A 26,992-nucleotide genomic window follows, 5' to 3' on the forward strand; every position below is an offset into this window, starting at 1 on the left:
TTGGTTCAAAATTATATTCTCGCGCAATATAGTAAAAAAGTTATACTTTAACACTAATCTTTAGTTATGATCTCTTCTGTTACTCGCCAGCTAGTGAGATCTGGCCCTAGACTCTTCCTGAGACACCAATCCAATGTGTTGAACACAAGCTCAGTCGTCTTCAACCATTCCAAGGGCCCGGTCACTTTAAAGTTCACCGACCAACACGAGTGGATATCCCACCACCCAGACGGTGTCACCTACGTGGGTATCACCAAATATGCTTCCGATGCACTGGGAGACACCACATTTATCGAGCTTCCCCACGATTCCGTGGGAGAACAAGTCGCCAAGGGAGACGTGATCGGCTCAGTGGAAAGTGTCAAGTCTGCCTCAGAGGTGTACTCACCTGTTGACGGCGAGGTTTTGGAAGTCAACACTGCGCTAGAAGAGAGTCCGGAACTTGTCAACAAAGACCCAATGGGTGATGGGTGGATTGTGAAGATCAAGGTTGAGGAGCTGGGACCTGACCTCTTATCTGAGGAGGATTATGTCAAGTTATTGCAAGAAGACTAGAGTTATTGCTGACGGCTCCATTCTGCCTCGGTTTTTGTTTTTAGTTGTAAAGCATGCACACCTTCGTTCTTTAGTTCGTGGTCCAACGACTTGTAGATCAGCCTATGTCTGGCTGGAAGTGCGATTCCTTCAAACTTGTTGCTGACGATGGTTATACGGAAATGAGACTCTGTCACATTCGACGCTCCACGAAGCCCCGCGTGATGCGCATGCTTGTGCGAGTCGTTCGCAATAGTCAGGTGCGACGGAGAGAACTCGGAGGTCAGTTTGCGTTTGATCGCTGTCTCTATAGGCCCAGCCATTCGAAGCATAAAAAAGTTATTCAAAAAGAGAAAAATGTTTTATAACCTAACTAACATATTTAGTAGTCGTTTCTGCTACCACCGTAAGAGCCGGAACCAGATCCGTAAGAGTCGTTACCAGAGCCGTAGGAGTCGTTACCGCCTCTGGAGCCGGAGCCGGAGCCGTAAGAGTCGTTGTTGGATCCGTAAGAGTCGTTGCCACCTCTGGATCCAGATCCGTAGGAGTCATTGTTTCTCGAGCCAGATCCATAAGAGTCGTTATTTCTCGAGCCAGATCCATAGGAGTCAGAATTCGAGGAACCGTAAGAATCGTTGTTGGAAGATCCGTACGAGTCGTTGTTTCTGGAACCGGAGCCGTACGAGTCGGAGTTCGAGGAACCGTAAGAGTCGTTGTTTCTAGAACCAGATCCGTAAGAATCAGAGTTCGAAGAACCATACGAGTCGTTGTTAGAAGATCCGTAAGAATCGTTGTTGTTTCTGGAGCCAGATCCGTAAGAGTCGTTGTTAGACGAGCCGTACGAGTCCTTGTTGGAGTTCGAACCGTAAGAGTCGGAGTTTCCGCTCGAACCGTAAGAATCAGAGTTGCTGCTGTCATTGCCACCTCTGTTCTTGAACTTTCCGTAAGCGTCAGTAGCCTGGTCCTTGACCTGGTTTCTGAAGTTCTCGTCGCCCAATTTGTCTTTAACACTGTCGAATAATCCCATTTTGCAATAGTGGAGACTCAATGGCAAACGGTGACCTATTTATATTCCAGAATGAAACTTGTTGCACGTTCATAGATGAAATTTGGACATAAGTCAACAATGCCACAGCATGCGAGAGAACGTGCGGCAACAAATTGGCGAATTGCCCTCGAAAATTGTCCAATGGTGGTGAAGCGGGCGCCTCAATTCCAGGGGGCAGTCATTTGTGGCTTAGCGTGTCGTTCCATGCACCGTTCAGAGCAATTGTCAATAGCAAGTCAATTTTAAGCCAAGATACCCCGGGATCAATAGGCCTGCATGGAACTCGGTCGTGCAGCGGAGATAACTGACGCAATGACGTGGCAAAAAGGGGAAGGCGGAAATGTGGGAAAATCCCGGCCCCGCACGTGACCTGTTCCACTAACTGGAATTTTGCTCGTTCCAACATGTTCGGTCTATTTTAAACCTGGCGTTTAAAATTGCCGTCACGTGATACACATACACATGATAAAAGATTTCACCTATTAGACTCCCCAATCGGGTAATAGATCAACAAAAAAAGTTTCCTATCCAACCTCAACCTCTTCATCCATGGCCCCATCTACCCCTGGCCATCGGACTGTGTTCAGCAACACAAGTCCGAACCTTCTATCTCAGAACCGAAACTCAATCTACGAGGGCAAGAAGATCATCTCTCCAAACTTTAATGTTGTACTTTCTGACTGGTCTTTATCCAGTCAAGCTCGCTCAAACTTGACGTTAAAATTCCCATCAAATGACAACTCTGGATCCCCAAAGAAACTGCGTAGGACAAACACCGCAGAGCTGTTGGACAGGTTCATTCCTTCGAGACAAACCACGTCTGGAAAATTGGCGTTGGACGAGGCGCTTCCATCCCAATGCCAGCTTCCTTACCAGCACATTGAATCGCAGACCACTCAAATTTATCAGGACACTGTTGCAGAGGCATGTGGACTAGCTGTGGGTGAGCGTATCTTACAATTCCAACCTCTGCCGCCAGCAAGTAAGAAAGGAACTAAGCTCAAAAGTGGTCAATTCAAATCAAAAGCCGCCATTTCGACTGCAGCGGCCCAAGCTCGAATAAAGAAAGTGCCCACATGCCCAGAAAAGGTCCTGGATGCGCCAGGATTCGTTGACGACTTCTACCTGAACCTGCTCTCCTGGTCACGTGATAACGTTCTAGCGATCGCGCTGGAAAACTGTGTCTATTACTGGAATGCAACCACGGGAGATGTGGATCTGGCTGCCGAGTGCGACAGCGTGGTCACATCTGTTCGGTGGTCCGAAACTGGCGGCTACCTATCCATTGGCCTGGATTCGGGAGCGATTGAAATTTGGGACCCTGAAGCTGGCTCGCGGCTTCGTAGCATGGCTGGCCACCAATCCCGGGTAGCTGCGCACGCTTGGAACGAGCACCTGCTCACATCGGGATCGCGGACTGGACAGATATTCCATCATGATGTGAGACTCTCACAGCATATTGTTTCGCAACTGAACAACCATTCTGCTGAAGTTTGTGGCATTGAATGGAGAAAGGATGGCATGCAATTTGCTTCCGGAGGAAATGACAACGTTGTGAACATTTGGGATGCGCGTTCGAGCGTTCCCCAATTCACCAAGACTAGTCACACAGCCGCAGTGAAGGCTCTCGCTTGGTGTCCAACACACACGAGTTTGTTGGCTACCGGAGGAGGATCCACCTGTCGCAACATTCACTTTTGGAACACCACGACTGGCGCTCGCGTGAACACGATCGAGACCAACTCGCAAGTCTCGTCGCTACGGTGGGGTTATTCAAATGGAATTGGGCCAGAAATTGCAGCTACTCATGGATTCCCGGACAACGATATCAGCATTTACAGTTATCCATCTCTGTTGAAAACGGGCGTTGTTTCGGGAGCTCACGACTCACGAGTTCTACATAGCAGCCTATCACCGGACGGCACTACGCTAGCCACTGTGGCAGCTGACGAAAACCTCAAGTTTTGGAAATTGTTCGATTTACAAGAACAAACGCCAAACAGCGGTAAAGACATCGCCGTGACTACCATCAGGTAATACCATTAGAAAATTTAATTGTTCTGATTAGACCTTCCTAAACTGGAAGGACGTAGGATCAAAAACAAGTTTTGAACTTTTTTTGCAACACACTTTTTATCATGAAGACCCCAAAGGTTGAGATTCTAGAGTACTCTGATTGCAAGAAGGCCGCTCGTACGCTGTACGAGTCCTTCGATAATGACGATGTCGCAAAATTTGTTTCGCGTCACTTGGAAGATAATCCTGAACTAAAGAAACAGTGTGACTTGCTCATGTACGAGGCTTACATCCACTCCCACATTCTCAAAGGACTCGTTGTCGGCATTAAAGGTGACGATCACGAAGAATCTGACAGCTTCGAGACGGTTGCCGTTTTCACCCACCCAAATTCGGGAGAGTTGGACGACTACCTGACGCTTGTCAGATCCGGATTTGCTAGATTGGCATGGATGACAGGCGCTGAGGGCCGTCAGAGAATCTTTGGCACGATGTTCAAAGTGTTGCACGAGAACTTTGAAAACATCATGTCCGTTGATCCTGACGGAGAAAACACATGGACTCTTGTGTATCTTGGATCTACCCCAAAGGCCCGTGGTAAGGGTAATGTTCGCGCGCTCATGGATTATATGTTCACCAATCATATCGACCCAGCCAATAGCATAACGTATTTGGAAAGCAGTGCCATCAAGAATCTGCCAATCTATTCCCGTTTCGACTTTGTGCCAGTGGCTGATATTTGGCTTGGTGATAAGAATGACAAGAATGACAGTGCCAGAATGGACGTCATGGTTAGAGGCCCTCAGGGCAAGCCATGGAAGTTCATTGATGAGACTCGCGAAAGAACAGGTTACGTTGTGCCTTCCGTTTAGTTATTTTTGAGGACTTTACTCCTCTTATATACTCGCTTATAATCCCGCACCTAGTGCGAAATTTTTTAATTATGTTCCAAGCAGACGATCCCCAACACTCGTATCAGGCGAAAACAATAAAGGCGCTGGCGGACGAAAAAGTGTACACGTGGATTGTTGAGCTGGTTTATGGCCCCAATAAGGAGCAGGCGTTGCTAGAACTCGGCAAAAAGCGGGAATTATACGATGACTTGGCCCTTGTTTTGTGGAATTCATTTGGTGTCATGACTAGTTTATTGGAGGAAATTGTGGCTGTGTACCCGATGCTGTCACCTCCAAACCTAACTACCCCAGCTTCCAATAGAGTCTGCAACGCCCTTGCGTTGTTGCAATGCGTCGCCTCGCATCCCGACACCCGTACACCTTTCTTGAATGCCCAAATACCACTGTTTTTGTATCCATTTCTGAACACCAATTCGAAACAACGGCCCTTTGAATACCTAAGACTTACTTCTCTCGGTGTGATTGGCGCCTTGGTGAAAAACGATACCAGCGAAGTGATTCAATTCTTACTCACAACAGAAATTATTCCTTTATGTTTGAAAATCATGGAATCGTCCTCAGAGCTTTCCAAAACAGTGGCCATTTTCATTGTCCAGAAGATCCTGATGGATGACTCGGGACTTGCATACACGTGTCAAACGTTCGACCGGTTCGAAGCTGTTTCCAGCGTGCTCAAGCTCATGATTGACCAGCTTGTTGCCAACCCCACCGTCCGTCTACTCAAGCACGTGATCAGGTGTTACTCTCGCTTGGCTGACAATCCAGAAGCCCGTATTGCTTTAAAGGAGCGTTTACCCGAGGCACTAAAGAACGACATGTTTTCGTCGCTACTTCGTGACGATCCGGCTACTAAAGCCTGTCTTTCACAGCTACTCATGATGATCCAATAAACGATATTTTTTCTGCTTACTCTCTTGCTTAGCATATTTTGTGTTATTTTCATTTTTTTCTTTCCACGTATTTGTTTTGCCAATGTCCACCCATACTTACAAAAAGTTCGAGGACATCGACTCCGGCACGCTGCCGGACAAAATGACCGTGTACCAGGAGTGTTTGCAGGCGTTCAATGCCAGTCCGATCCAAGCAAAACGGTGCAGATTGTTGTTGTCACGGCTGTTAAGACTCCTGTATGCCGGCGAGACGTTCCCCAAAACAGAGGCCACCAACTTGTTCTTTTCCACCTCCAAGTTGTTCCACCACAACGATGGTTCTCTCAGACAACTGGTCTACTTGGCTATCAAGGAATTGTGTTCATTGTCGGACGATATTTTGATGGCGACGGCTTCGATCATGAAAGACATCCAAGGAGGTGATATTCTATACAAGCCTAATGCAGTGAGAACACTTGCGCGTGTTTTGGACGGTAGTACCATTCATGCTGCTGAGAGAGCAATGAAGAACTGTGTTGTGGACAAAAATCCAAACGTTTCGTCCGCTGCTCTTGTTTCGTCGTACCACCTCCTTCCAGTTGCTAAAGACGTCGTCAGAAGATGGACAAACGAGACACAGGAGGCAATCACTTCCAACAAAGTGTTCCCACAAACTCAGTATGCTATGCATGAGCATTACGGTGTTAACAAGCTTTTGACAGCAACCTACACCTACCAATATCACGCGTTAGGATTGTTGTACCATTTGAGAGACCACGACAAAATGGCGCTAATGAAGATGATCCAACAATTCAACACACAACAGCCGCTGAAGAGCTCTCTTGCCACGGTCCAATTGATCAGATACGTTGGAAAATTGATCGAAGAAGACTCACATCTCACCCAAACTTTGTGGCCATTCTTCCCAGGTTGGTTGAAGAACAAGAGTGACATGGTTGAGTTGGAAGCATCTAGGACCATCCTTTCTTTGCCTAAGTTCTTGCCAGAGCAACAGATGCAAGCCATCAACACTCTTCAAACATTGCTGAGTGTCCCAAGAACTGTGACTCGTTTCGCAGCAGTTAGAATTCTTAACAAGATTGCTATGAAGAGTCCAGAGAAAATCATGGTGTGCAACCTGGAGCTCGAGTCCTTGATCAACGACTCGAACAGATCAGTGTCCACATACGCTATCACCACTCTGTTGAAAACAGGAAATTCTGAAAACGTCGATAGATTGGTCAAGACTATCAGTGGATTCATGGATGACATTTCCGACGAGTTCAAGATCATTGTTATTGATGCCATTAGAACTCTGTCATTGAAATTCCCAGATAAGCACAAATCGATGTTGAACTTCTTGAACGATGTGTTGAGAGACGAGGGAGGATTCAACTTCAAAAATTCTATTATTGAGGCCATTTTCGATATCATCAAGTTCATTCCTAAGTCCAGAGAGCTTGCCTTGGAGATGTTGTGCGAATTCATTGAAGACTGTGAATACACAGAATTGGCTGTCAGAGTTTTGCATCTTTTGGGAGATGAGGGTCCTAAAACTTCCAATCCAACACTTTACATTAGACACATTTACAACCGTGTTGTGCTAGAAAACTCGATTGTCAGATCTTCAGCCGTCATTGCTTTGTCGAAGTTTGCTTTAATCGGAGATCAGTCCATCACCAAGAGCATCAAAATTCTTTTGAAGAGATGCTTACAGGATGTTGATGACGAGGTTAGAGATAGAGCTGCTTTGTCTTTAAAATTATTGTCTACCAAGGACATTGAACAGGCCAAAAGCTTCATTGCTCCAACTTTCAAATACTCTCTTCCAATTTTGGAACAGCAGTTGGCTCTATACGTCAGTAACGCTGACAAGGAGACATTTGTGCATCCATTCGACATCAAGGCTATTCCAACAATGACCGAGGAGGAGGCCAAGGCTGCTGAATTCAAGGAGAAGACCACTATCTACGAAGAACCAGTTGCTCAGGCTGCAGACAACTCTTCAGAGGAAGAGAAGGTTTCCGAGTCCGCCAGACACACTCTTTTGCAACAACAGTACGCTCAAGAGTTTGCTGCTATTCCGGAAATTGCAGCTTACGGACAGCTTTTGCATTCATCCAGTGTTGTGGAACTGACCGAAAAGGAAACCGAATTTGTGGTGACCGCTGTCAAGCACATTTTCGAGAGCCACGTTGTGATTCAGTACGACGTGAAGAACACGTTGAGCGAAATCCAACTGGAAGACGTTTCTGTGGTGGCCCAACCAGAAAACGAGGAGTACACGGAGGAATTCCTCATGCCAATCGACGTTTTGAAAATCAACTCGAGTGGATCAATTTACGTCTCTTTCAACAGACCAGAAGGTACTGTGCCTACCTCCATTGCAAACACCCTATCTTACACCACAAAGGATGTCGATCCGGCTACTGGTGAAGCTGCTGAGGACGAGGAAGGATTCCCAGACGAGTATCAAATTGAAGACTTACCTGTGGTTCCTGGCGACTTTATTGTCCCAGCATTTACTGGTAACTTCACACACGCATGGGACGAGTTGGAGCATGAGAACGTCGCTGTTTTCAATCTTGGAGATGCTGCCACAACCGATTTGCAGGATGTGGTGACCAAGCTGATCAAGACCATGTCCATGATGCCAGCAGAATCGACCGATCTAGTCACATCAAGCTCGAGTCATACTCTTAAGCTGTTTGGTAAGAGCATCGGTGGAGACAAGGTTGCTGCTATTGTGAGGTTGGCAAGCAGTTCGAAAGGTGTGATGATGAAAAGTCAGGTGAGATCGAGCGATGACGAGTTGAGCCAGATGGTGGCCAATTATATTGAGTAAACAGTTTGAAGCACACTTAGATATATACGACGGTGATATACATGTGTTTATTTCTTATGTACAGAAGTGCATCTAGTAACAAACTACTTAGTTAACTTGGAATCCGTAACCTTTCATGCATTTTTTGTAAGCCGAAATGATGCTTTGGCAATTTTCAGAGTCGGAACCATTTGTCAGCAGGCACTGGTCTCTTTGCTGCTTTTCATCCAAGCAGACACAGCAAGGCTTAGGTTTGTCTGATGTTAGAGCCTGAGGAGAACAACTTACTTTCTTTCGCTGGTTCAGCCATATTATTAGTAATAAAAATAAAGTAAAATAATAAGTTGGAATATTTACGAATTCTCTATAAATCGGGAATTGAAAACCGGATTTACAATGTGGCTAGCAAATGATCAATTTGGCGCCATCTCTATGTATCTTCCGCGTCTGTGACTTTTTTCACTTCATTCTACTGTATTTTCCATTTGCGATAATCCTAAACTTGGGCTTCAGGTCAATGCCCTTTGGGCTTTCCTTCCGTTCCTTTGGTGTATATTAAACACGGCTGTGCTAATTAAAATTAATTGTTCTTAACATGTCTGACAAGTGCGAGCTGTTGGGCCCATTTTCGCTCCTCGTCCAAGGTTTCATGGGCGTCTGCGCGCTACTTTCTTTGGTATGGAAGCGCTCAAGAGAATACCCCAACCGAAGGCCTTGGAAAATATGGCTTTTCGACGTGTCTAAGCAAGTGATAGGGGCACTGGGGATCCACATGCTCAACGTGTTTATGAGCATATTGGGTGGAAGATCAGACGAATGGTTTGTAAATCTTTCTCAACACACATCGCCTTACTATCTTTCGGGGTCGCCACCTTCAACTCCGCTCGAGCCCCCAAATCAAGACTTTGATAACCCATGCGACTACTACTTTCTTAATATCCTTTTCGACACAACCATTGGAATCCCCATTCTTTGGGGACTGCTGCATGTTATTTACAAGCTGGCTCGCAACGCTGGGATTGAGGGCATAGAGTCTGGCGAATATGGCAATCCTCCAAAATATTCTTACTACTCGAAGCAACTTGCCCTCTATTTCGTTGGATTGGTGTCGATGAAGCTTATCATATACATTCTCCTTGTCGCCTGCCCATTTTTAGTTCGCTTCGCTTACTGGCTGTTGTCGTGGTCCGATTCCGTGCCTAGATTACAAGTTGCTTTCGTTATGCTACTGTTCCCTCTAATCATGAACAGCTTTCAGTACTACATCGTCGACACAATCATCCAGAGCAACGAATACAACCACCACAGCCTCAAGATTCCCGAGGAACACGCAGCAAACGAACAGCAAGCTGACGCCGCCGAGTAGCCACTTGAGCTCGGTGCAAGGGTGTGCCAATTTCCCCAAATTGGTATCAAATTTGTGCGCACGTTCAAAATAAAACAAAACATGCAACGGTCCCAGGAAAAACACAAGTCGTGGGCCTCTGTCGATTCCGTGTTGGATTACGAACACGGCGGGATGTCATATACGGCAAGGAGAACCACCAAAAACAGCAGCAAGCTGAAGTTCGTTGTGATTTTACTTGTGTGCTACTCATTTTTTATCTCTTTCATAAACTACGGTCGGGTTTCGAGAGATACTGAGTCACCGGTCGACTCTGATGCCCTGACAAGCGGAAAAAAGAACATAATTATGATGGTGACTGATGGAACAGGTCCTGCATCGATCAATATGGCACGTTACTTCAGACAATATAGAGATAAGCTCGATATCGATGACGTCCTCACACTCGACAAGTACTTCATTGGATCGAGTCGCACTCGGAGCTTGTCATCATTGATTACTGATTCTGCTGCTGGTGCAACTGCCTTTTCCTGTTCGTTAAAATCTTACAACGGGGCTATTGGCGTCGACGGCAACAAGAAGCCGTGCGGTACCATTTTAGAAGCCCTGAAGCTTCAAGGTTACAAAACAGGGTTAGTGGTGACTACAGGTATCACTGATGCTACTCCTGCTTCGTTCAATGCACACGCCGACTACAGATACATGCAGTCTTTGATTGCAAACCACCAGTTAGGCTATGACACATCGCTGGGATTAGTCACAGATCTAATGATTGGAGGTGGTCAGTGTTTCTATCTTCCAGGTTCTCATCCTCAAGGATGTAGAGACGATGAGGTTGATCTTTTGGAAAAAGCAAGAAACTCAAACTTTACCGTTGCCACCAACAAACAAGAATTTGATCAGCTTCAACTCGGAGCTAATGCGTCTTTGCCATTGCTTGCTCTGGTTGCTTACTATAATATTCCATATGATATCGACAGACAAGAAAATGAATACCCAAGCTTGGACGAGGAGGTCAGAACAGCATTGACTCTTTTGACTGAGGCAACCAAAGATTCCGACCAAGGATTTTTCCTGCTTATCGAAGGATCGAGAATCGATCACGCTGGTCACTCGAACGATCCTGCCGCACAGGTTCGTGAGGTTTTGGCTTACGATAAAGCCTTCAAAACTGTCATCGACTACATTGATAGTGCAGAGACAGAGACTTTCATGGTTTCCACCTCTGACCACGAAACGGGAGGTTTAGCAGTTGGTCTCCAGATTGGTTCCAACTATCCTGAATACCGATGGAAACCAGATGCTTTGCTCAACGCTACCAAGTCGGGTGAATACCTAGCTAAGAAGTTTTCTGCTTTCCAACAACAAACTTCGGACAAATCTGAGTTGGAGGAGTTCATCAAGACCGAGATCTTTGAGACCGATCTAGGAATACTTGACTACACGGAACACGAGGTCTCTCATATTATAAATCACCCAGAGTCTGCACATGATCATTTTGTTGAAATGGTTTCGGTTCGTGCAGAAGTTGGCTGGTCTACTCACGGCCACACGGCAGTGGATGTCAATATTTATGCTCACTGCAATACGGATAGAGGAAAGGCGGCTTTGCATCATTACCTTGGCGGTAACGTTGAGAATACCGATATTGGTAAGTTTTGGGAGCAGATTACCAATTCTGATTTGCAGCACGTGACTGGTCTATTAGATGGCACGAAACATGTTCCAACCCCAGCAGAAGTTGAGGATGAGGTCCACATGTTTGAGCAAGAGCACGGCTTTATTGATCATCGTGCCGAGGCTCCGGAATTGCCATGATCAATAGTACATATTTATTCTGTTTTTTCCGTGCACGGATGTTTTCACAAACGGTGGCGGAGACAGGGCAAGAAAAAAAAAAATACAAATATTAATCTAATTGATTGACTTTGCCCGATAAAACAAGGCACTCCTTCCTTTTCTGCTTACTGAGTGACCCCTTAGTCTTTTGCTGCCTGTATACATTGTATACAACGCATTTTTCCAGACTTTGGAATCTTTTTCATGCCGCTGTTTAAGAAACAGGGCGTGCCCTCTGAGTCGCCAAGGGTTCAACCCAGCGTGATGATCAATAGGGACGATTCCGACTTTTCCCTTTACCAGACAATCTCAAATTCTTCAGTTGCTGATTATTCCCAAGGTGTGCCAGGCCGTGGTCGTACCTCATCGATGAGCCATAAGCTTAAGAATTTATTTGTCTCCCATGACCCCCCAACACACAAGCCTGAGAGAACCGCATCTGTGCCACACTCTAGGAAGGCTTCTTCCCCACCCATGTCTACTACATCTTCAACAAATTCCCCGAGCCTTGAGGCAGTTAATGAGCACAAATCACTTTCAAATACTGATCTTGTGGAGTCCCTGAATAGACTGAAAATGATGCCACCGTTAGCCGAGAACGATCTAGACGAGGCGGTTGAGTCCTCAGAGAGACACGCTAGACAGTCTACTCCACCTATTCCTAACAGTGCATCCATTGGTTCCTCTACCTCATCCGTTCTTTCCCAACCTGCTCGTGTTCGTTCCGTCAAGAATATTCCGAAATTTATTGGGTCAAATCTTTCTGAAGAGTCACTATCGCCTCCTTTGTCAAGAAGCAACTCTGCGAACTCCCGTCAAAGATCAAGTTCTATTTCGGTTGCAAATTCTGAAAGCAGTTTCCACCATAATTATAGTGCTCTGAAACAGACACAATCTGGTTCTTACTCACAAATTCATCTCCAGACACAGAGAGAGAATCTTGTCAAGTTGAAGAACGGAAGGCTCAAGATTTCTCCTGATGGATCCATGCATGAACACGATTATACGAAATACAAGACACATATCTCCAAGAATACAAAAACGTGGTGGGGTTGGACCAAGAAGCGTGAGCCAGAGGATGACGAATTTGTTAGCATTGAAAATAGTGTTAGCTTGCTTCCGGACTCCTATTCAATTCAGCTGATGGAGCTCAAGAGTGATCCGAAGAACTATCGGTGGAATTACGACGACTCAGATGAGGAATCTGGATCCGACTCCGACTCCGACTCCGACGAGGATGATGATGATTTTGATGATGATGCCGACGATGAGCTAATTGAGCCCATCATTGGTAAGGACCAACTCACTTTAATGAACATGATGATGGACAAAATGGAGCGTCCAGAGAAGTTCAAAGAGAAGTTGAAGACGGTAGGAAGTAAGAAGATGAGTTTGAGTGCGAAATACGGTCACATCGGTGGGGTTGTTGGAAGGGGATCTTTTGGTACTGTCTGTATCTCTGCCGTCACAGATCCATCAGGTAAGAAGAACAAAGCGTTATTTGCCATCAAACAGCTCAAGAAACGTACTGGAGAATCTCTGCATCATTTTTCAAACCGGGTGACATCTGAGTTTATGATTTCGTCTTCTTTGACTCACCAGGCAGTCATCAACGTTTACGATCTCATGGTGGATCCGACCACTATGACGTACTCTCAAGTTATGGAGTTTATTCCTTGTGGTGATCTTTTTGCGCTGATTGCCATGACAAATGGGCTGGAGGTCACCGAATGTGATTGTTTTTTCAAACAAATTCTTAACGCCATTACATATCTTCATTCGGTTGGCATTTCGCACAACGATTTGAAAGTGGAGAACTTGCTGCTCACACGAAGAGGGCAGCTCAAGATTATTGACTTTGGCACTTCAGCCGTGTTCAAGACCGCTTGGGAAGACAAGGTGCAATATTCTAAAGGTGCTTGTGGTTCCGAGCGATACGTTTCCCCTGAGCAGTTCGTCCCTGAAGGCACCTATGATCCTCGGCTGGCTGATATTTGGTCATTGGGAATTATTTACCTGGTGATGCTTTATGGCAACTATGCATGGCAGGCTGCAAAGCCGGTCGATGAAGGGTACGAACATTTCCTTTCCACACGGGCTATTTATGATTACACAGCAAGATCCAGAACGGCACATAAACAGTTCAAGATTGTGCGAAAGGGCTCATACAACCAGATAGAATCTATTTCGAGTGGTCACAACGCTAGCTCGCGCCGCTATGTGCTATACAACATCTTGAACCCAGACCCCAAATATAGAATGCGGTCTTACCAAATCTGGCAGAGCGACTGGGTCAAGGGTGTGCGCGTTTGCGATGCTGGGCGTGGGCTCATATCACAAGAAGAGTATTACGACATGGCCTTAAAGACTTGGCAAGAGGAGCAACACCTTCGCAAAAGCCCCGAAGTGTGAGGATATGTATTAATAGAGATTAATTTTAAATTCAAGTTCAGATACACTTTTCATTACCTACTTAAGCAAGGAAGTACTCTGGGAATTGCTTCATGTTGTCCTCCAAGTTACCCTTGGTGGACAAGAACTTCACGTAAGCACCATCGTCCTTGACCTCGTTGTTCTGTCTCTTGGCAGCGTACTCAGCTCTGTTAAGAGGAGTGAAACCCCACTTCTTAGAGATGATGATCTTTTGCTGACCTGGGAACTTGTATCTGGCTCTTCTCAAACCCTCAATGACAACATCCTTGTTGGAGTCCTTGGTTCTGACAGAGAGCAAAACTTGTCCGATATCAACACGGGCAGCCAAACCGTGTGGCTTACCCCAGGCACCTCTCATACCTTGTTGCAGTCTATCGGCACCGGCACACGACAACATCTTGTTGATTCTCAAAACGTGGTGAGGGTGCACTCTCACTCTCATGTGGAAAGAATCTCTACCAGACACCTTGGTGATGTACTTGTTTGCGCAAATTCTGGCAGCTTCCAAAGCCTCGGAGGACAACTGCTCCAACTCGTTAGAAACAAGGTGGACACAGAGTGGGAAGTCATCGACATTAGCCTTCTTTCTTCCAAGGTCAAAGATTCTGATCTTGGCGTCTGGGACACCTCTGTTGTATCTAGACTTTGGGAAAGGCTTGTTCTTACAGTATCTGTAACATCTAGCTGGTCTTCTAGCCATTCTGAAAGGTTAGTTTGAATATGACAAGGGCGAAGCACTCACTTTAAAGATATTCAAAGATTAGTAATTATAATGTAGAGCAAAATTTTTTAATGGCGTTGCCCTGGTATGGGTCACGTGATTAAAAAGTGTGTAAACGCCCTCGAAAATTTAAAAATTAAATACGCCGAAGTGGATGGAGTCGTAAGCGCCAAATAGTTAATGCGCCACGACACCAGCCCATATTTCCTGATTTGCTATAACGCGCCACAAATCAAATTTTATTTCAAAAAAATTTATTCAAGCTCATTTATCTATTATGGGACGGTATTCTGTTAAACGATACAAGACTAAACGGAGAACAAGAGATCTCGACCAGATCCACGGGGATCTTTCATCTGTTGAATCTATCCAGCGTCTTAAGCACCAGCCACAAGATGAGACCAAACCAGGACTTGGTCAATATTTTTGCATTCACTGTTCCAAATATTTTCAAGATAACAAAGCCCTAGGCGCGCATTTGAAGGGCAAAATCCACAAGAGAAGAGTCAAAGATCTTAGTAAAAACCCTTACACTCAACTCGAAGCTGATGCAGCTGCAGGAACAAACCTTGAAAAATTCGTCCAGAAAGTGAACGAGTATCAAGCAAAAGAGCCTGCTAGACTTGTCATGGAAAAGGAATTGCTCCAGACACAATTAGAAGAAAACGATCAAAAGGATAGTATTGCGCATGAAGAAGTCTCAGAGGAGATGACTGTCGAGTAGGTCATCTCAGATCCTTTATCTCAAATGGAAGATCTTTTAGAACCACATGTCCGCCGTCAGAGTTTGTCCGGTGACATTCAACATACAGATTATCGGTCTCATGGGGATGGAAACCTGATAAGTTGCAATTGGTAATGGTTGGAATTCCAGGAGGGTCTGTCAGTCTGAATATCCCCAATTTGCGCTCGAATTTGGGAGAACAGACAATTGCTATTGCTTCGTTAAGCATTATTTGATATGAGTTTTGTGTATGCAGATCGACTGATGAGAGAAAGCATGATTGCGTTGGATGCGTGTGAATCCATCCAAGAACGAATAGATCGAGGTTGTCAATAAAATCAAATAATTTTTCCTCATTTTTAGTGTTGCAAGTGTTTGGCGTAGAATCCTGTTCGGGGATGACAAGATAATTGATGAAGAAGGCGTTTCGATTCAACTTACCACAAAGAATACCACATGTCTCAAGCTTCTTGGACGTGTTCTTTTTGGCAATAGTGAGGAATTCATCCACTAGTTTCGGAGGGAGAAAGACGGTGCGGAGGGGAGATCCTCCTTCTGTAAAATTCACAGTTTTGTGAACAGCTGCAGATGAGGAGATCGGTTTTTTAGGAAGCACTGGAGGCTCAGTCTCCGATTCGATAGCAAACTCATTAGGGTATGATATATCAAGTTTGATCTGAGAGTTATTAGCACTGCTGGATGACAAGGTGCGCAATTTGGAAGCCAAAGAAGCATTGAGATCTTCTTGGGGCTCTGGGGAAAGCGAAAGGCTAGATTCAGAAGAACGTTTTGCCATTGGGGTTGCACGTGGTCGCGGAACGTATGGACGTGGTTGTCTTTGTTGCTGCTCAAGGTATTTTGCGTCCAGAAGCTTACGTATTCGTTCCGCCTCATTCATTATCTCTGGCATCTTCTTGCACATATTTTGATAAGTTTGTCGATTGATTGCACCATCTTTGGAAGTTTTCCAGTTCTTCAGTTCTGGGTGCTTGTAGAGCCGGTTCGCTAACAAGTCCACGTACCTGAGATACAGAACATACGTCTCCGTCAAGTTACCGTCTGTGGCGTAGTACTGTCCATGTTTGAGCATAGTTGTAGCCGAACGTAACCATATCTTCAAAGGAATGGAATTAGAGTACTCATAACTCGCAGCTATGGAATTGAGGAGTTTGGGATCCTGTAAACGGGCAGAACTGCCGCCTAAAGATGAATCCATATAGTCTAAATAATATTCCCCAAATTATTTTAATCTACTGATTTACGAAAATTCATGGCTTTGCCCGATTCGGACTTGACAGATGCTAATTTATCCGGACCAGCCTAACGAAGCCAATTCCTTTCTGACTTGAGACTCTGTCTGGATCTTGAGAACTTGGGTATCCTCCAAAAACTCACCATTGTCTTTCTTCTGCTTGAGCTGTTCGATAGCCCGCAGCTTTTTCAGCAGGTTTCTAATTTTCTTCTCCTCATAAGAGATAACTCCACCAATGACTAAAGACTCGCTTTGCTGCACAGGTTCCTGCTTCTCTTCCTCCTTCTTCTTCTTTGGCTTTTGAGGCTTGGCTGGTTCAACAGCACCAGGGATTTGCTTCTTAGCTGGAGCAGCACCAGGGATTTGTTTCTTACGTTGCAAAGCTTCACGCTGAGCCAATGTAGTGACTGGTTTGGCAGGTTGATTTCTTGCATGAGGTGGTCTATAAGCTCCTGCAGGCTTGTCCGACGCGGATGAGACCTTAGTGCGCTTGGCCAAGTACTCAACAGCAGAAATATCAGGAGCACAGGATTCATCCAGGCCACGAATAGGTGGGAAGTCAGCCAAAGGCTGGAATCTCCAGTCCACACTGTAAAGCTCAGAGAACTCCTTAACGTAGCACAGAGAACCGCTGACATGCCAGATCTTCACGCAGTTGTCCACACGAAGACGTGGAGAAGTGGTAGCTGTTAGAATGTAGCGTCCATCGGGAGACCACTTGCAAACAGATGTGTTTGAAGCTTTAAAAGAGGCCACCTTGTTGAACTTGTTTTGTCTATCCAAAATGTTGACGTCTCCTTGCAAATTGCCAAATCCTGCCACCAGGATGAATCTAGCATGAGGAGAAAAAAGAATAGTGTTGGAAGAGGCTTGGGGCAGGGAGTGAATTGCATTTCCACGGGCATCAAAAAACGTAGTTTGCGATGGCATGTAGCCGTAAATCACGGCAAACTCGCGGCTTGTTGGAGACCAGGTGATGTCATGGATCGGGCCTTCTTTATCAAGGGCGATTCTTTGATCGAATGCTCCCGAAATTCCCAATAAATACAGGGTGGTTTGACCGTAATATGACTTGTTGGACGAATCGACATCTGTGCTGACCAGTGCAAGAATGGATGTTCCAAGATCGTTCCATGTAAACTGGCATGACTCTCCGTTGAAAAATTGCTTTTGGGATGTTGGTGTCTTCACGTTAGGCAAAGAATACACCTGGATATAAGACTGTTTGCCTTTAGATCCAGGAACAAACAAAGCAATCGAAGGGTTCTTACCAGGAGACATCTGGAAAGATTGTATTTGACCAATATCCTTCACGTTGATGGAGTAGAGTGGTTTTTGGCCCGCTTCTTGCGATTTATAAAAGTCGATCTGATGCAAGTTGATCAAACGACAGAAAATCGTTTCGTCACTAGTGAACTGTGCTTTCCATCCGCTCTGACTCTTATTCAGGTAAGACTGAATAGGAACACCAGCACTAGATTCCAAGTCCAGCTTCCAAATGGTGACGTTGTTTGCCCAGTTTCCGGAATCGTCGCTGAGCTTGGTAGGCTTGGACCAAGTGGTCAAAAACGTACCTTGCGGCGAAAATTGCATATCGAACACGTCTGGAACAGAAATGGTGAACAACAGCTTTCCTGATTCAGAGTCGCATACAGACACACCGGTTGGCTGAGTGTATGCAAAAAGCGTTCCGTTCGGCGAATAAGCAGAGCATCTAGTCTCCAAAGATGGCGGTTGAAACTCGCCCACCGGCTGGAACTCGGGCTGTGCTCTAATCAATTGCACCGTTCGAGGCTGCCGACCTGACGTTAGTAAATTAACCCTTGTTACTTACAATATATCTGTGGTATTTTCGACATGGAATGAAAAGTTGGAAAAAAATGAGACAAGAAAATAATTAATATGGTTAAAAGTTGGGCCAATGGGAGTCTCGGTCACCTGAGCGGGTTCCAACTACAAAATTTGCAATTTGGTGCAATTAATAGACTATACACACTAACTAGAGGCTAGCTAAGTTTACACCAAAGTCTATGGACTTGGGGGTGAATTTACTCGTAGATCCATCCGTGCAAGGTTGGCTTGTACTCGACAAGCTCCTCCTTCTTGAACCACAGGGAGATCTCCTTCTCAGCACTCTCAACAGAGTCGGAACCGTGAATGATGTTTCTGCCCATGTCCAAGGCGAAGTCACCTCTGATGGTACCTGGAGCAGATTGCAATGGGTTGGTGGCACCAAGCAAAACTCTTCCTTGCTTGACGACATCCTTACCTTCCCAAACGGTGGCCAAGATTGGGCCAGAGAGCATGTAAGACAGCAGGGATGGGAAGAATGGCTTGGATTGCAAGTCAGAGTAGTGTTCTCTCAACAAAGACTCGTTGGCCAAAGTCAACTTGATACCAACAAGCTTGAATCCCTTGTTTTGGAATCTTCTGAGGATCTCTGGGAAGATACCTCTTTGGACTCCGTCTGGCTTGACTGCAATGAAAGTTCTCTCGGTGGACATGTTTTAGTTAATGATGATTTGGTTGAAAAAAGTGAAAATCGTGGGCGTGGGAAATAATTTTCTGCTCGTAGTGTCCGGGTAACAAACCCTTGTTCGAATTCAAGATTCTGCTTTTTTGTAGTACGCGAGTTTTTGTTTACATGAGTGCTACGCCGTATCGGAACGGCCAGAAACGGTCACCAACGACCCCATTGACCCCGATGGTTCGGCAGAATGTTCGTCGCAAGGTTGAGATGTTTGAGGAGTCCAAGGATGGTATGGAATTAGATCTCCATAACAAAAATAACCAAATAGTGGAGGCAAAGGAACCTTTGCGAACCAAGACTTCTCCGCGCGAGCAAAACGCCAACACTGTTAACGGTGAAACCGATAAACAAAAATTAGGGCCTTCGTCATCTCCAAATCAATCATCTCTCGCATTACTACCAATATATCGCCGTGCATGGCTCAACGAACGCAAATACATCCGCCAGAAAGAGCTGGTGGAATTCCTCGAACTAGAACGCGCTGCTTCAGAGCACCACTAATTTGTCATTGGCTGCTATTAATGAACCTTTTCGATATCATGCTAATTTAAAAGGCCTGTGTATCTAAGTATATTTTTTATTATTTAATTGATCCTCTCCATGGATTTCGAGTTAAATTTATTGGCAGATCTTGAGACTTCCTCGGAATACGTTCGCGGAGTGCTGTGGACGATCTTGTTCCATAGACTACTTGGATGCGTACAACCATCGCAGGGAAGTTTTTATGGCGTGACCTATCCTACAGTCAATAATCCCGAATTAGAGGAGCTGGTCGAAGCTAAAACACAGGCTATTGTGGACGCATTCTCTTACGAGATTGCACATACATCTACTGATCAGGACTCCAACATGATTTTCAAAGGCGTGATGGTGCTGAAATTCTACGATCGCAAGGTTGAACAGAATGGCAGACATTCAAACGGCAGCAGCGTACCGAATTCGCGTTCCCACTCCCAGTCATCTTCTATTTCGTTTCAACCTAAAATCGACAAATTCGCCAATTGCTGGGAAAGATGGATCCTCAAGATCAGCATTCTGAAGAACGTCAATCTGATGCTGGATGGACCAACCAAGCTCGAAACCTACAAGCAGGATTTTGAGAAGAATATGTTTGCCATTTTAAACTACGCCGATACCAACAAGTCACACATTCCTCCAATTACGCGCGTAGAGCAGGCGCCTTTCCCTTTCAAAGTGCTATTTGCACTCAACACTCACGAACCACACACTCTAAACAGAGCCTTCCGCAATTTTGAGATCTCCGATACAGAGTCGGAGGAGCTGGTCGACTACAGTATGGAGTCTCTTCCTGATACAAATGAACGCAACAGGAACGCTTACAATGGCCAGGAAATGCTAAAAACGGGCTACAAGTTTATTAAAAAGCTGCTTGAGTAAGCCCTCCCAAAAAATATTAATTCGCGATTTGTTATGACCGGCGAACTGCCGATTTTGCCCAACCCACGGCAACAACAACAACTAATGGACAACGAGTCGCGGAACAAGGCAACGTCCAAGATAGTCCACCAAGATGAAACAAAAGAAAAGCGACCCAAAGCATGTACGTTCTGTCGTAAGAGTAAGGTCAGATGTGAGAAAGAGAACGACGACGAGAGTTGTAAGAGATGCAAAGCTCAGAACCTGCAATGCGTATACGAATACAAGATAGCGAGCTACAAGGTTGTTGGTGATGCGCCGAACAGAAGCGTTTCGAGAATCGTGAAGTCACCTCCTCCGAGACTCTCCAGCTCAGGCGATAAAACGGCCAACGGTAACGGAACTCGCTCCGGCTCGCTTTCACATATATTAAATCCTCCGGCTCAAGATGTATCAGTATCTTCTTCACTAACAACAGGACACCCGCGACCTGGGATTGGCTGGCAATCTTCGGTCGAGACCCGATTACAGGATTTTGATAGCAAGCTTGGTAACATTCTAACCATTTTGAGAACTCCAGAGTCACATAGCCGACCCCCGCTACATAAAGCAGCATCAGAAGCCTCGGTTCTGATAAATTCCGCTTCTCCAACATCACTTTCTGATATTCTTACAATGCGAGAAGCAGAAGAATTATTTCAGTTTTTCGACTCAAACATCACACCCCAGCTGTTTGGATTCAGCATATCGCAGTACTCCATCCGGGAGCTGTGGGATCATTCGCCAATTTTACTTGCAAGTGTTTGTGCAATAGCATCTATACACCACCCTTTACTTGGTCGCCTGTACAAACCCCTTTCTCAGCTTATACATCACATGAGCCAACAGCTACTTACGAAGGTTCCGACGTCAGAATTTGAGTCGTTCAACACTGTGCTTGCACTTTGCTTCTGTGCTTTTTGGTTCCAAGAAAGTCAATTGTACACTGGAATGGCTTTACAGCTTGCGAGCTCTTTAAAGCTAAACCGCCGCTCTTCAGGTTCACAGGTCTCAGATAAGAACAAGCTGAAACTATGGTATCTGCTCTACATTCTTGATGGACAACAGTCTTTGGTGTTCAATAGACAGCCTCTGATGAATCACGAAGACAAAGCTTTGAAAGACAGTCGCCAGTTACTTATCGATGATAATTCTGAGGATACACCAGCATCTGAAAGCTACGCAAACTTGAGACTTGTATCACAAGTTGAATATAACCAAGCTATCAGCAACGTTTTTGACGGTGATGCTTGGGATCTTATGGCTCCTGCTTCGTTTGGTCTGCCTTTCAAAACAAATTTGGAGTTGGACAAATGGATGGTTCAGTGGACCGTTATGCTTTCTCCGTTCTCAAACGCCCCGATATGGTCAAGCAAGAGTACCCTTATTTATTACAATTTTGCCAAAATGCACATAAATTCAGCTGCAGTTCGCTCGTTGCATATGGAAGGAGACGAACTACCACGGTGGAAAGAAGTCGATTCAGATGAAGCTGAGCAGATAAAAGAAATTGAGCCGGTTAGGCCAATGAGCGAAGACGACGATGAGTACGAACTGGAATTGTCTCCCGTTCAGTCCCAGAAAGTCTCTTCAGAACTGGCCCTCTCGTCAGCCGAGACGGTGTTGAATTTGGTGTTGAGTGACAACGACATTCTGGGAGCACTAAAATATGCTCCTGTGCACATCCATGTGATGCTGTACTATGCTGCGATGCTGATACTCAATCCGCCAGACTACCTCTCGAGCGTCTCCAAAAATTTCGATGACATCCTTGCGGCTGTACAGCTTGCTAAGAAGCTCAGAACAGTCATAGTCAGCAACATGCCTGTTGACAAGAGTTTTTCAAGGAAACTTGTGGATGCCCTTACAAGTTTGTTGCAAGAACGCATTTCGAAGCTCAGACAGGAGATATCTGATGAAGAGAAAACTAGGCTGGATGAAGTGTTGGCTAACAACGACAACCCATACAATACAAAAAAGAGAAGACGCCAGATCAGTGCCTGGCCAGGTTACGACCACGGTCATCCTAGCAAAAAAAGGATGAGTGATGGAAATCCCGATGCTTAAATTTTCTAGCGCTCAAACTTTATTATCATGAATAACCAAGCTATTCAGAAAGTAGTCGACGACATACCAAAGCCTGATATTGACTGGTATGATGTGACCAATGTGGTGAAAAGGGTGAGTGTCTAAGGATTGACCGTGCTGACAGTAATAGGCGCCGCAATATATGATCAACAGATTCAACTCGTCAGAGAAGATCTCTGATCCTGAGTTTGACCGGATCGTAATGCAGATCAAGGGCCTGGATAAGCTCTTTGAGACTTTTGAGTCGAGCTTGCAGAAGCACCGCATTTCCATATCAAGACTTTTGAGCCATAGCATTGCAATTGGTGTTTGTATGAGGGAGCTGAGTGATCCCAGTCATTTGGAAGGTGGAATTGTGACCCAGCAGCAAACAAAAATGTTTGAGAACGCATCCAAGTATGTGGATCAGTACGAATCTGTACAACCCGCCATTGAGGAGGAAAACAGACTTTTCGAGGAGCGTGTTGGGGGCCATTTGAAGAAAGTGTCAAAACAAATCAAGGTCGCTAACAAAGCCATCAAGGAACGCAACTACGCCAGCATGGATTACGAGAAGTATCAGATGGATCTGAAGAAGCTTTCCGAGAAGCCCGATTTGTCTTTGAAAGAGCACAAACGGAAATTTGAGGTCACCAAAAAGTTGGATGAGGCAAAAACCAAGTACGAGCTTCTAAACACAAAATTGAAGATGGAGTTGCCTTTATTCATGCTCATTATTCGTCAGATCATGAGCCAGATCTTTGTGATGACGTACTTTGCTACTTATAGCATATTCTACAATCTTTACAACAGCTGTGCTGCTATTTCTCAGGAGTTCAACATTGACATTGAGGGATTGCAGTACGACACCGATTTTGTGGCTATGCGCGCAGAGTTTGAGAAGAACCAGAAGCATGCAGTGGATACCCTAGACCAACTGTCTGTTGTGAATTTCCACCAAATCACTTTGAATAAGCTCCAATTGAAAGTGTTGGAAACCACTGCTCCGTCCGAGCTTTGCGTTGCAATGTATGATTTCCACGGATCCCAGGCCGAAGACTTGAGCTTCCGCGAGGGCGACCGTATCAAGATCTTGGAGAAGAACGAATCTGGCTGGTGGAACGGTATGAAACTTAAGGACGGCAGTGTTGGAATTTTTCCTTATAATTATGTGAATTTAATCTAACGATGAAACGAACTATTTACATAGAGTCTTGTTTTCCAACGACCAAGGCTGCTTCAATGACATCTTCTGGTGACAAGTTGGACTTTGGTCCGAAGTAGAACTTGTACTTGTACACGTAGTAATAGAAGAGCGACAAGAGCCAGGTTCCGCAGGTAATAACCACCGTGTAGTTCATCGTTGTCTTCGACACCTCTTTGTCCGAAGGAAACATGCAAAGGATGATGATGAAGGCTCCCCATGCACAGGTAGTCCATCCAATGAGTGGGGAGAACAAGTCTCCGGTGTAGAAAGGACCAGGAGTGAAGAGTTTGCGTCCACTGGTAAGTTTGAGGAACACAGGCATGCACCAGGCAAGGTAGTTTCCAGCAACACCAAGAGAGAACAAGGCGTTGGAGGCAGTGGATCCTGCCAGACACAAACACCCGATCATGTATGCCACAATGGAGGAGAAAATGACGGCTCTAATTGGCACCTTCAAACGCTTGTCGACCACTTTGACAATGTTTGCGAATGGTAGTCCGTCATCTCTGGCGAAAGCCCAGATTTGACGAGAGAGAGCGGTCATGATGGACGATCCCATTAGCCATTGACACACAGCCATGAGGGACATCATGGCAATAGCCCAACGACGTCCCAAAGAGTCATAGATGATTTGGGCCATTGGGAAGCCAGTGTCAGATTCCAAAACAGACTGAACATCTGTGCTCATGCAAGCAACTGTACAGATAATGAGACACCATCCCAAGATTCCACAGGCTCCGATAGATCCCATGATACCCAAAGGAACACCGTATCTGGCATTACGAGCTTCCTCAGACATGTGCACGCACGAGTCGAACGCTCCGATTGTCCAGACGGCTGTCATCATCGACAAACAGAATTGCCATCCGATAGGCCAGTCTGAGAAGTTTTCAACCTTCGAGAAAATGAACTCTCCACCGTTGAACTCTTTTCTGTTGATCTTGGTACCAATTGGAACGGCAATCAAAAATAGAACAATCAGACCCGTGTTGCAAACAGTCGAGGTGGTTTGCAACCAAGCAATTCTCTTGGAGCTGATGCAGGTGCAGATGGCTTGGGAGAAGATACAGGCTGCAAACACACCGTAGGTTCTAGCACTGGTGATCTCAAAGTCTCCGTTTTTTGACAGGTACACTGCAGCGAGGATCTCTTCTGCATTTCCATAGGCAATACTCACCATTCCACAACACAGAGCCATGGAATTGGAAAGTCCGATCATGTAAGACAGTGGGACCTTGATTTTCGCCGGAGCGTAGTGATATGTCCAGAAATATAAACCTCCACTTGTTGGAATAGCCGAAGCCAACTCACCCATGGAGACACCAACAAGGAAGATAAAAATGGATGCAACGATCCATGACCACACAAAGCCAGAAGGACCAGAACTTAGACCAGTACCCGTCACAGAGGCAATAGATGGAAGCAATCCCATAATACTATAGGCAATGCCGAACACCTGGAAAGTCGAAAACGTTCTGTTCAGCTCCTGCTTGTACCCAATTTCGGCAAGAAGGTCTTCCTCGCCCTGAGCATGCTTTGCGTCGATGGACCTGACCGGCGACATGCCGGCCATGGTTCTGTTCGAAAGGACAGAAGTGAGTTTATGAGACATCTTAAAGTATTTTGATGACCGGGCAAAGCCTGCATATATACGCAAGGCTTCAAAGTTTGTTATGTTTGTTATCAGCTGCAGTCCACGCAAAGAAGAAAAAAAAAAGGGAAAACCGCAGCGCCGCAACTCAAGCGGCTTTTAGAAAACGCGCAGGCGGCTTTATAGCTATTTGCGCAAAGGGTTATCAGCCGATATATAAAGGTTCTGTATAGTTATCTAGATAAGGTGTATTAAGCCATTTTCTCATCGAGTACGAGATCCACAGAAACCGGTTCGGTCGTGTCGTCGTCATTGAGGTTCGATTTTGGACCATGGAAGTATTTGTACTTGTAGGTGTAGAAATAAACGATCGACAAGATCCAGACGCCTGACGCAATCACAACAGCATAATTCATGGTGTCCTTTTCCACAGCCTTGACGGATGGGAACATACACAGCACCATCACATATGCTCCCCAAATACAAGAGGTCCAGCCAATCAATGGAGAGAAAATAGGGCCCAAGTAGAACGCGCCTGGCTTGAACCGGGAACGACCAGTGGTGAGTCTCAGAAGTGTTGGGGTGCACCAGGCAACGTAGTTACCCGACACACAAAGCGAAAAGAGCGCATTGGCAGCAGTCGAGCCAGCTAGACACAAGCATCCGAGCATCAAACTCACAACGGTTGCAAAAATGACAGCTCTGACAGGAACCTTAAGTCTCTTGTCAACAACCTTGACAAGACTCGAGAACGGAAGCCCATCGTCTCTGGCAAAGGCCCACACTTGTCTGGACAAAGCAGTCAGGATGGAAGCACCACACAGGAACTGACAGACAGCAGTGAGGGCCATAATGCCAACGGCCCACTTTTTGCCAAGAGCATTGTAGCATATTTCCGCAAATGGAAAGCCGGTCTCAGACGCTAACACAGCCGCGACATCCGGCTTCATCGAACTCACAAGACAAAGGACACAGCCCCAGCAAGCAATCGAGCAGAAACTCACGGCGGAAATGATTCCCAAAGGAACACCGTACGTTGCGTTTTGTGCTTCCTCTGACATATGGACACAGGCATCAAAGGCGCCGATGGACCAGATCGCAGCCATCATAGACAAACAGAACTGCCATCCTTTGGTCCAATCAGAGTACGAGGTGATTTGGCCAAACACAAAGCTCCTATCTCTGAGTCCAAAGTCGGATTGAGAGGCACCGATCGGCAGAGCGACCAAGAAAAGAGCGAGTAAGACACTATTCAAGACACTGGAGGCACTTTGCAACATGGCCACATTCTTGGAACTCACACAGGTTGCGATTGCGGCAGCAATAATACCAGCCGCAAAAATGCCATATGTTTTTCCCGTGGTAACGTCAAAGTTTCCGTCTTTTTGTAAAACAACGGTAGCCAGAATTTCTTCAGATAATCCATAAGTGACACTAACCAGTCCGGCACAAAGGGCCATGGAGTTGGAAAGACCAATCACAAACGAGAAAAGAACTCTGAATCTTTCTGGTGCGTAAACGTAGGTCCAGTAGTATAAACCACCACTTGTGGGGATTGCGGACGCTAAAAAATATGTTAGTACAAGGAGCGGTGAAAAATAAAAAAGCAGAGTTGGTCATGTTATGCGGTGTAATGTCAAGTTTTGCCCTACAAATAACACT

The 26,992-nt window shown here is 45.6% G+C and overlaps 26 protein-coding genes across 26 annotated transcripts; 17 read left to right on the forward strand and 9 right to left on the reverse strand.

Moving 5' to 3' along the window:
- Nucleotides 1-66: 66 nt before the first annotated feature.
- On the forward strand, nt 67-555 carry OGAPHI_007442 (uncharacterized protein; the record flags this gene model as incomplete). Its single annotated transcript, XM_046208839.1, has 1 exon — nt 67-555. The coding sequence occupies one exon, from the start codon at nt 67-69 to the stop codon at nt 553-555; it is 489 nt and encodes a 162-aa protein (XP_046057948.1).
- Nucleotides 556-557: 2 nt separating this feature from the next.
- On the reverse strand, nt 558-1,561 carry OGAPHI_007443 (uncharacterized protein; the record flags this gene model as incomplete). Its single annotated transcript, XM_046208840.1, has 2 exons — nt 558-841; nt 937-1,561. The coding sequence occupies 2 exons, from the start codon at nt 1,559-1,561 to the stop codon at nt 558-560; spliced, it is 909 nt and encodes a 302-aa protein (XP_046057949.1).
- Nucleotides 660-1,555, forward strand: OGAPHI_007444 (uncharacterized protein; the record flags this gene model as incomplete). Its single annotated transcript, XM_046208841.1, has 2 exons — nt 660-726; nt 921-1,555. The coding sequence occupies 2 exons, from the start codon at nt 660-662 to the stop codon at nt 1,553-1,555; spliced, it is 702 nt and encodes a 233-aa protein (XP_046057950.1).
- Nucleotides 1,562-2,131: 570 nt separating the features above from the next.
- OGAPHI_007445 (uncharacterized protein) lies at nt 2,132-3,619 on the forward strand (the record flags this gene model as incomplete). The annotated part of the gene is made up of 1 exon (XM_046208842.1): nt 2,132-3,619. The coding sequence occupies one exon, from the start codon at nt 2,132-2,134 to the stop codon at nt 3,617-3,619; it is 1,488 nt and encodes a 495-aa protein (XP_046057951.1).
- A 101-nt stretch (nt 3,620-3,720) lies between these two features.
- On the forward strand, nt 3,721-4,470 carry OGAPHI_007446 (uncharacterized protein; the record flags this gene model as incomplete). Its single annotated transcript, XM_046208843.1, has 1 exon — nt 3,721-4,470. One exon carries the CDS (start codon nt 3,721-3,723, stop codon nt 4,468-4,470), a length of 750 nt encoding a protein of 249 aa, XP_046057952.1.
- Nucleotides 3,850-5,885, reverse strand: OGAPHI_007447 (uncharacterized protein; the record flags this gene model as incomplete). Its single annotated transcript, XM_046208844.1, has 4 exons — nt 3,850-4,432; nt 4,695-4,949; nt 5,557-5,625; nt 5,743-5,885. The coding sequence occupies 4 exons, from the start codon at nt 5,883-5,885 to the stop codon at nt 3,850-3,852; spliced, it is 1,050 nt and encodes a 349-aa protein (XP_046057953.1).
- OGAPHI_007448 (uncharacterized protein) lies at nt 4,542-5,402 on the forward strand (the record flags this gene model as incomplete). Its single annotated transcript, XM_046208845.1, has 1 exon — nt 4,542-5,402. One exon carries the CDS (start codon nt 4,542-4,544, stop codon nt 5,400-5,402), a length of 861 nt encoding a protein of 286 aa, XP_046057954.1.
- Nucleotides 5,485-8,226, forward strand: OGAPHI_007449 (uncharacterized protein; the record flags this gene model as incomplete). Its single annotated transcript, XM_046208846.1, has 1 exon — nt 5,485-8,226. One exon carries the CDS (start codon nt 5,485-5,487, stop codon nt 8,224-8,226), a length of 2,742 nt encoding a protein of 913 aa, XP_046057955.1.
- On the reverse strand, nt 6,417-6,869 carry OGAPHI_007450 (uncharacterized protein; the record flags this gene model as incomplete). Its single annotated transcript, XM_046208847.1, has 1 exon — nt 6,417-6,869. One exon carries the CDS (start codon nt 6,867-6,869, stop codon nt 6,417-6,419), a length of 453 nt encoding a protein of 150 aa, XP_046057956.1.
- A 574-nt stretch (nt 8,227-8,800) lies between the features above and the next one.
- Nucleotides 8,801-9,571, forward strand: OGAPHI_007451 (uncharacterized protein; the record flags this gene model as incomplete). The annotated part of the gene is made up of 1 exon (XM_046208849.1): nt 8,801-9,571. The coding sequence occupies one exon, from the start codon at nt 8,801-8,803 to the stop codon at nt 9,569-9,571; it is 771 nt and encodes a 256-aa protein (XP_046057957.1).
- Nucleotides 9,572-9,652: 81 nt separating this feature from the next.
- On the forward strand, nt 9,653-11,368 carry OGAPHI_007452 (uncharacterized protein; the record flags this gene model as incomplete). Its single annotated transcript, XM_046208850.1, has 1 exon — nt 9,653-11,368. The coding sequence occupies one exon, from the start codon at nt 9,653-9,655 to the stop codon at nt 11,366-11,368; it is 1,716 nt and encodes a 571-aa protein (XP_046057958.1).
- A 225-nt stretch (nt 11,369-11,593) lies between these two features.
- On the forward strand, nt 11,594-14,540 carry OGAPHI_007453 (uncharacterized protein; the record flags this gene model as incomplete). The annotated part of the gene is made up of 2 exons (XM_046208851.1): nt 11,594-13,795; nt 13,872-14,540. The coding sequence occupies 2 exons, from the start codon at nt 11,594-11,596 to the stop codon at nt 14,538-14,540; spliced, it is 2,871 nt and encodes a 956-aa protein (XP_046057959.1).
- OGAPHI_007454 (uncharacterized protein) lies at nt 11,719-12,678 on the reverse strand (the record flags this gene model as incomplete). The annotated part of the gene is made up of 2 exons (XM_046208852.1): nt 11,719-12,148; nt 12,575-12,678. 2 exons carry the CDS (start codon nt 12,676-12,678, stop codon nt 11,719-11,721), a joined length of 534 nt encoding a protein of 177 aa, XP_046057960.1.
- OGAPHI_007455 (uncharacterized protein) lies at nt 13,863-14,522 on the reverse strand (the record flags this gene model as incomplete). The annotated part of the gene is made up of 1 exon (XM_046208853.1): nt 13,863-14,522. One exon carries the CDS (start codon nt 14,520-14,522, stop codon nt 13,863-13,865), a length of 660 nt encoding a protein of 219 aa, XP_046057961.1.
- Nucleotides 14,541-14,820: 280 nt separating the features above from the next.
- On the forward strand, nt 14,821-15,267 carry OGAPHI_007456 (uncharacterized protein; the record flags this gene model as incomplete). Its single annotated transcript, XM_046208854.1, has 1 exon — nt 14,821-15,267. The coding sequence occupies one exon, from the start codon at nt 14,821-14,823 to the stop codon at nt 15,265-15,267; it is 447 nt and encodes a 148-aa protein (XP_046057962.1).
- A 1-nt stretch (nt 15,268) lies between these two features.
- On the reverse strand, nt 15,269-16,483 carry OGAPHI_007457 (uncharacterized protein; the record flags this gene model as incomplete). Its single annotated transcript, XM_046208855.1, has 1 exon — nt 15,269-16,483. One exon carries the CDS (start codon nt 16,481-16,483, stop codon nt 15,269-15,271), a length of 1,215 nt encoding a protein of 404 aa, XP_046057963.1.
- A 90-nt stretch (nt 16,484-16,573) lies between these two features.
- OGAPHI_007458 (uncharacterized protein) lies at nt 16,574-19,023 on the reverse strand (the record flags this gene model as incomplete). The annotated part of the gene is made up of 2 exons (XM_046208856.1): nt 16,574-18,341; nt 18,572-19,023. 2 exons carry the CDS (start codon nt 19,021-19,023, stop codon nt 16,574-16,576), a joined length of 2,220 nt encoding a protein of 739 aa, XP_046057964.1.
- Nucleotides 17,891-18,157, forward strand: OGAPHI_007459 (uncharacterized protein; the record flags this gene model as incomplete). Its single annotated transcript, XM_046208857.1, has 1 exon — nt 17,891-18,157. One exon carries the CDS (start codon nt 17,891-17,893, stop codon nt 18,155-18,157), a length of 267 nt encoding a protein of 88 aa, XP_046057965.1.
- OGAPHI_007460 (uncharacterized protein) lies at nt 18,550-19,080 on the forward strand (the record flags this gene model as incomplete). Its single annotated transcript, XM_046208858.1, has 1 exon — nt 18,550-19,080. The coding sequence occupies one exon, from the start codon at nt 18,550-18,552 to the stop codon at nt 19,078-19,080; it is 531 nt and encodes a 176-aa protein (XP_046057966.1).
- Nucleotides 19,081-19,163: 83 nt separating this feature from the next.
- Nucleotides 19,164-19,550, forward strand: OGAPHI_007461 (uncharacterized protein; the record flags this gene model as incomplete). The annotated part of the gene is made up of 1 exon (XM_046208860.1): nt 19,164-19,550. One exon carries the CDS (start codon nt 19,164-19,166, stop codon nt 19,548-19,550), a length of 387 nt encoding a protein of 128 aa, XP_046057967.1.
- A 99-nt stretch (nt 19,551-19,649) lies between these two features.
- Nucleotides 19,650-20,447, forward strand: OGAPHI_007462 (uncharacterized protein; the record flags this gene model as incomplete). Its single annotated transcript, XM_046208861.1, has 1 exon — nt 19,650-20,447. The coding sequence occupies one exon, from the start codon at nt 19,650-19,652 to the stop codon at nt 20,445-20,447; it is 798 nt and encodes a 265-aa protein (XP_046057968.1).
- An 84-nt stretch (nt 20,448-20,531) lies between these two features.
- OGAPHI_007463 (uncharacterized protein) lies at nt 20,532-22,532 on the forward strand (the record flags this gene model as incomplete). The annotated part of the gene is made up of 1 exon (XM_046208862.1): nt 20,532-22,532. The coding sequence occupies one exon, from the start codon at nt 20,532-20,534 to the stop codon at nt 22,530-22,532; it is 2,001 nt and encodes a 666-aa protein (XP_046057969.1).
- A 163-nt stretch (nt 22,533-22,695) lies between these two features.
- Nucleotides 22,696-23,718, forward strand: OGAPHI_007464 (uncharacterized protein; the record flags this gene model as incomplete). The annotated part of the gene is made up of 1 exon (XM_046208863.1): nt 22,696-23,718. One exon carries the CDS (start codon nt 22,696-22,698, stop codon nt 23,716-23,718), a length of 1,023 nt encoding a protein of 340 aa, XP_046057970.1.
- A 16-nt stretch (nt 23,719-23,734) lies between these two features.
- Nucleotides 23,735-25,351, reverse strand: OGAPHI_007465 (uncharacterized protein; the record flags this gene model as incomplete). The annotated part of the gene is made up of 1 exon (XM_046208864.1): nt 23,735-25,351. One exon carries the CDS (start codon nt 25,349-25,351, stop codon nt 23,735-23,737), a length of 1,617 nt encoding a protein of 538 aa, XP_046057971.1.
- OGAPHI_007466 (uncharacterized protein) lies at nt 23,775-24,827 on the forward strand (the record flags this gene model as incomplete). The annotated part of the gene is made up of 4 exons (XM_046208865.1): nt 23,775-23,812; nt 23,923-24,231; nt 24,340-24,508; nt 24,597-24,827. The coding sequence occupies 4 exons, from the start codon at nt 23,775-23,777 to the stop codon at nt 24,825-24,827; spliced, it is 747 nt and encodes a 248-aa protein (XP_046057972.1).
- Nucleotides 25,352-25,581: 230 nt separating the features above from the next.
- OGAPHI_007467 (uncharacterized protein) lies at nt 25,582-26,790 on the reverse strand (the record flags this gene model as incomplete). The annotated part of the gene is made up of 1 exon (XM_046208866.1): nt 25,582-26,790. One exon carries the CDS (start codon nt 26,788-26,790, stop codon nt 25,582-25,584), a length of 1,209 nt encoding a protein of 402 aa, XP_046057973.1.
- Nucleotides 26,791-26,992: the final 202 nt, after the last annotated feature.

This window comes from Ogataea philodendri (genome assembly GCF_020536065.1).
Source record: "Ogataea philodendri strain CBS6075 chromosome Unknown scaffold12, whole genome shotgun sequence".
Taxonomy (NCBI): domain Eukaryota; kingdom Fungi; phylum Ascomycota; class Pichiomycetes; order Pichiales; family Pichiaceae; genus Ogataea; species Ogataea philodendri.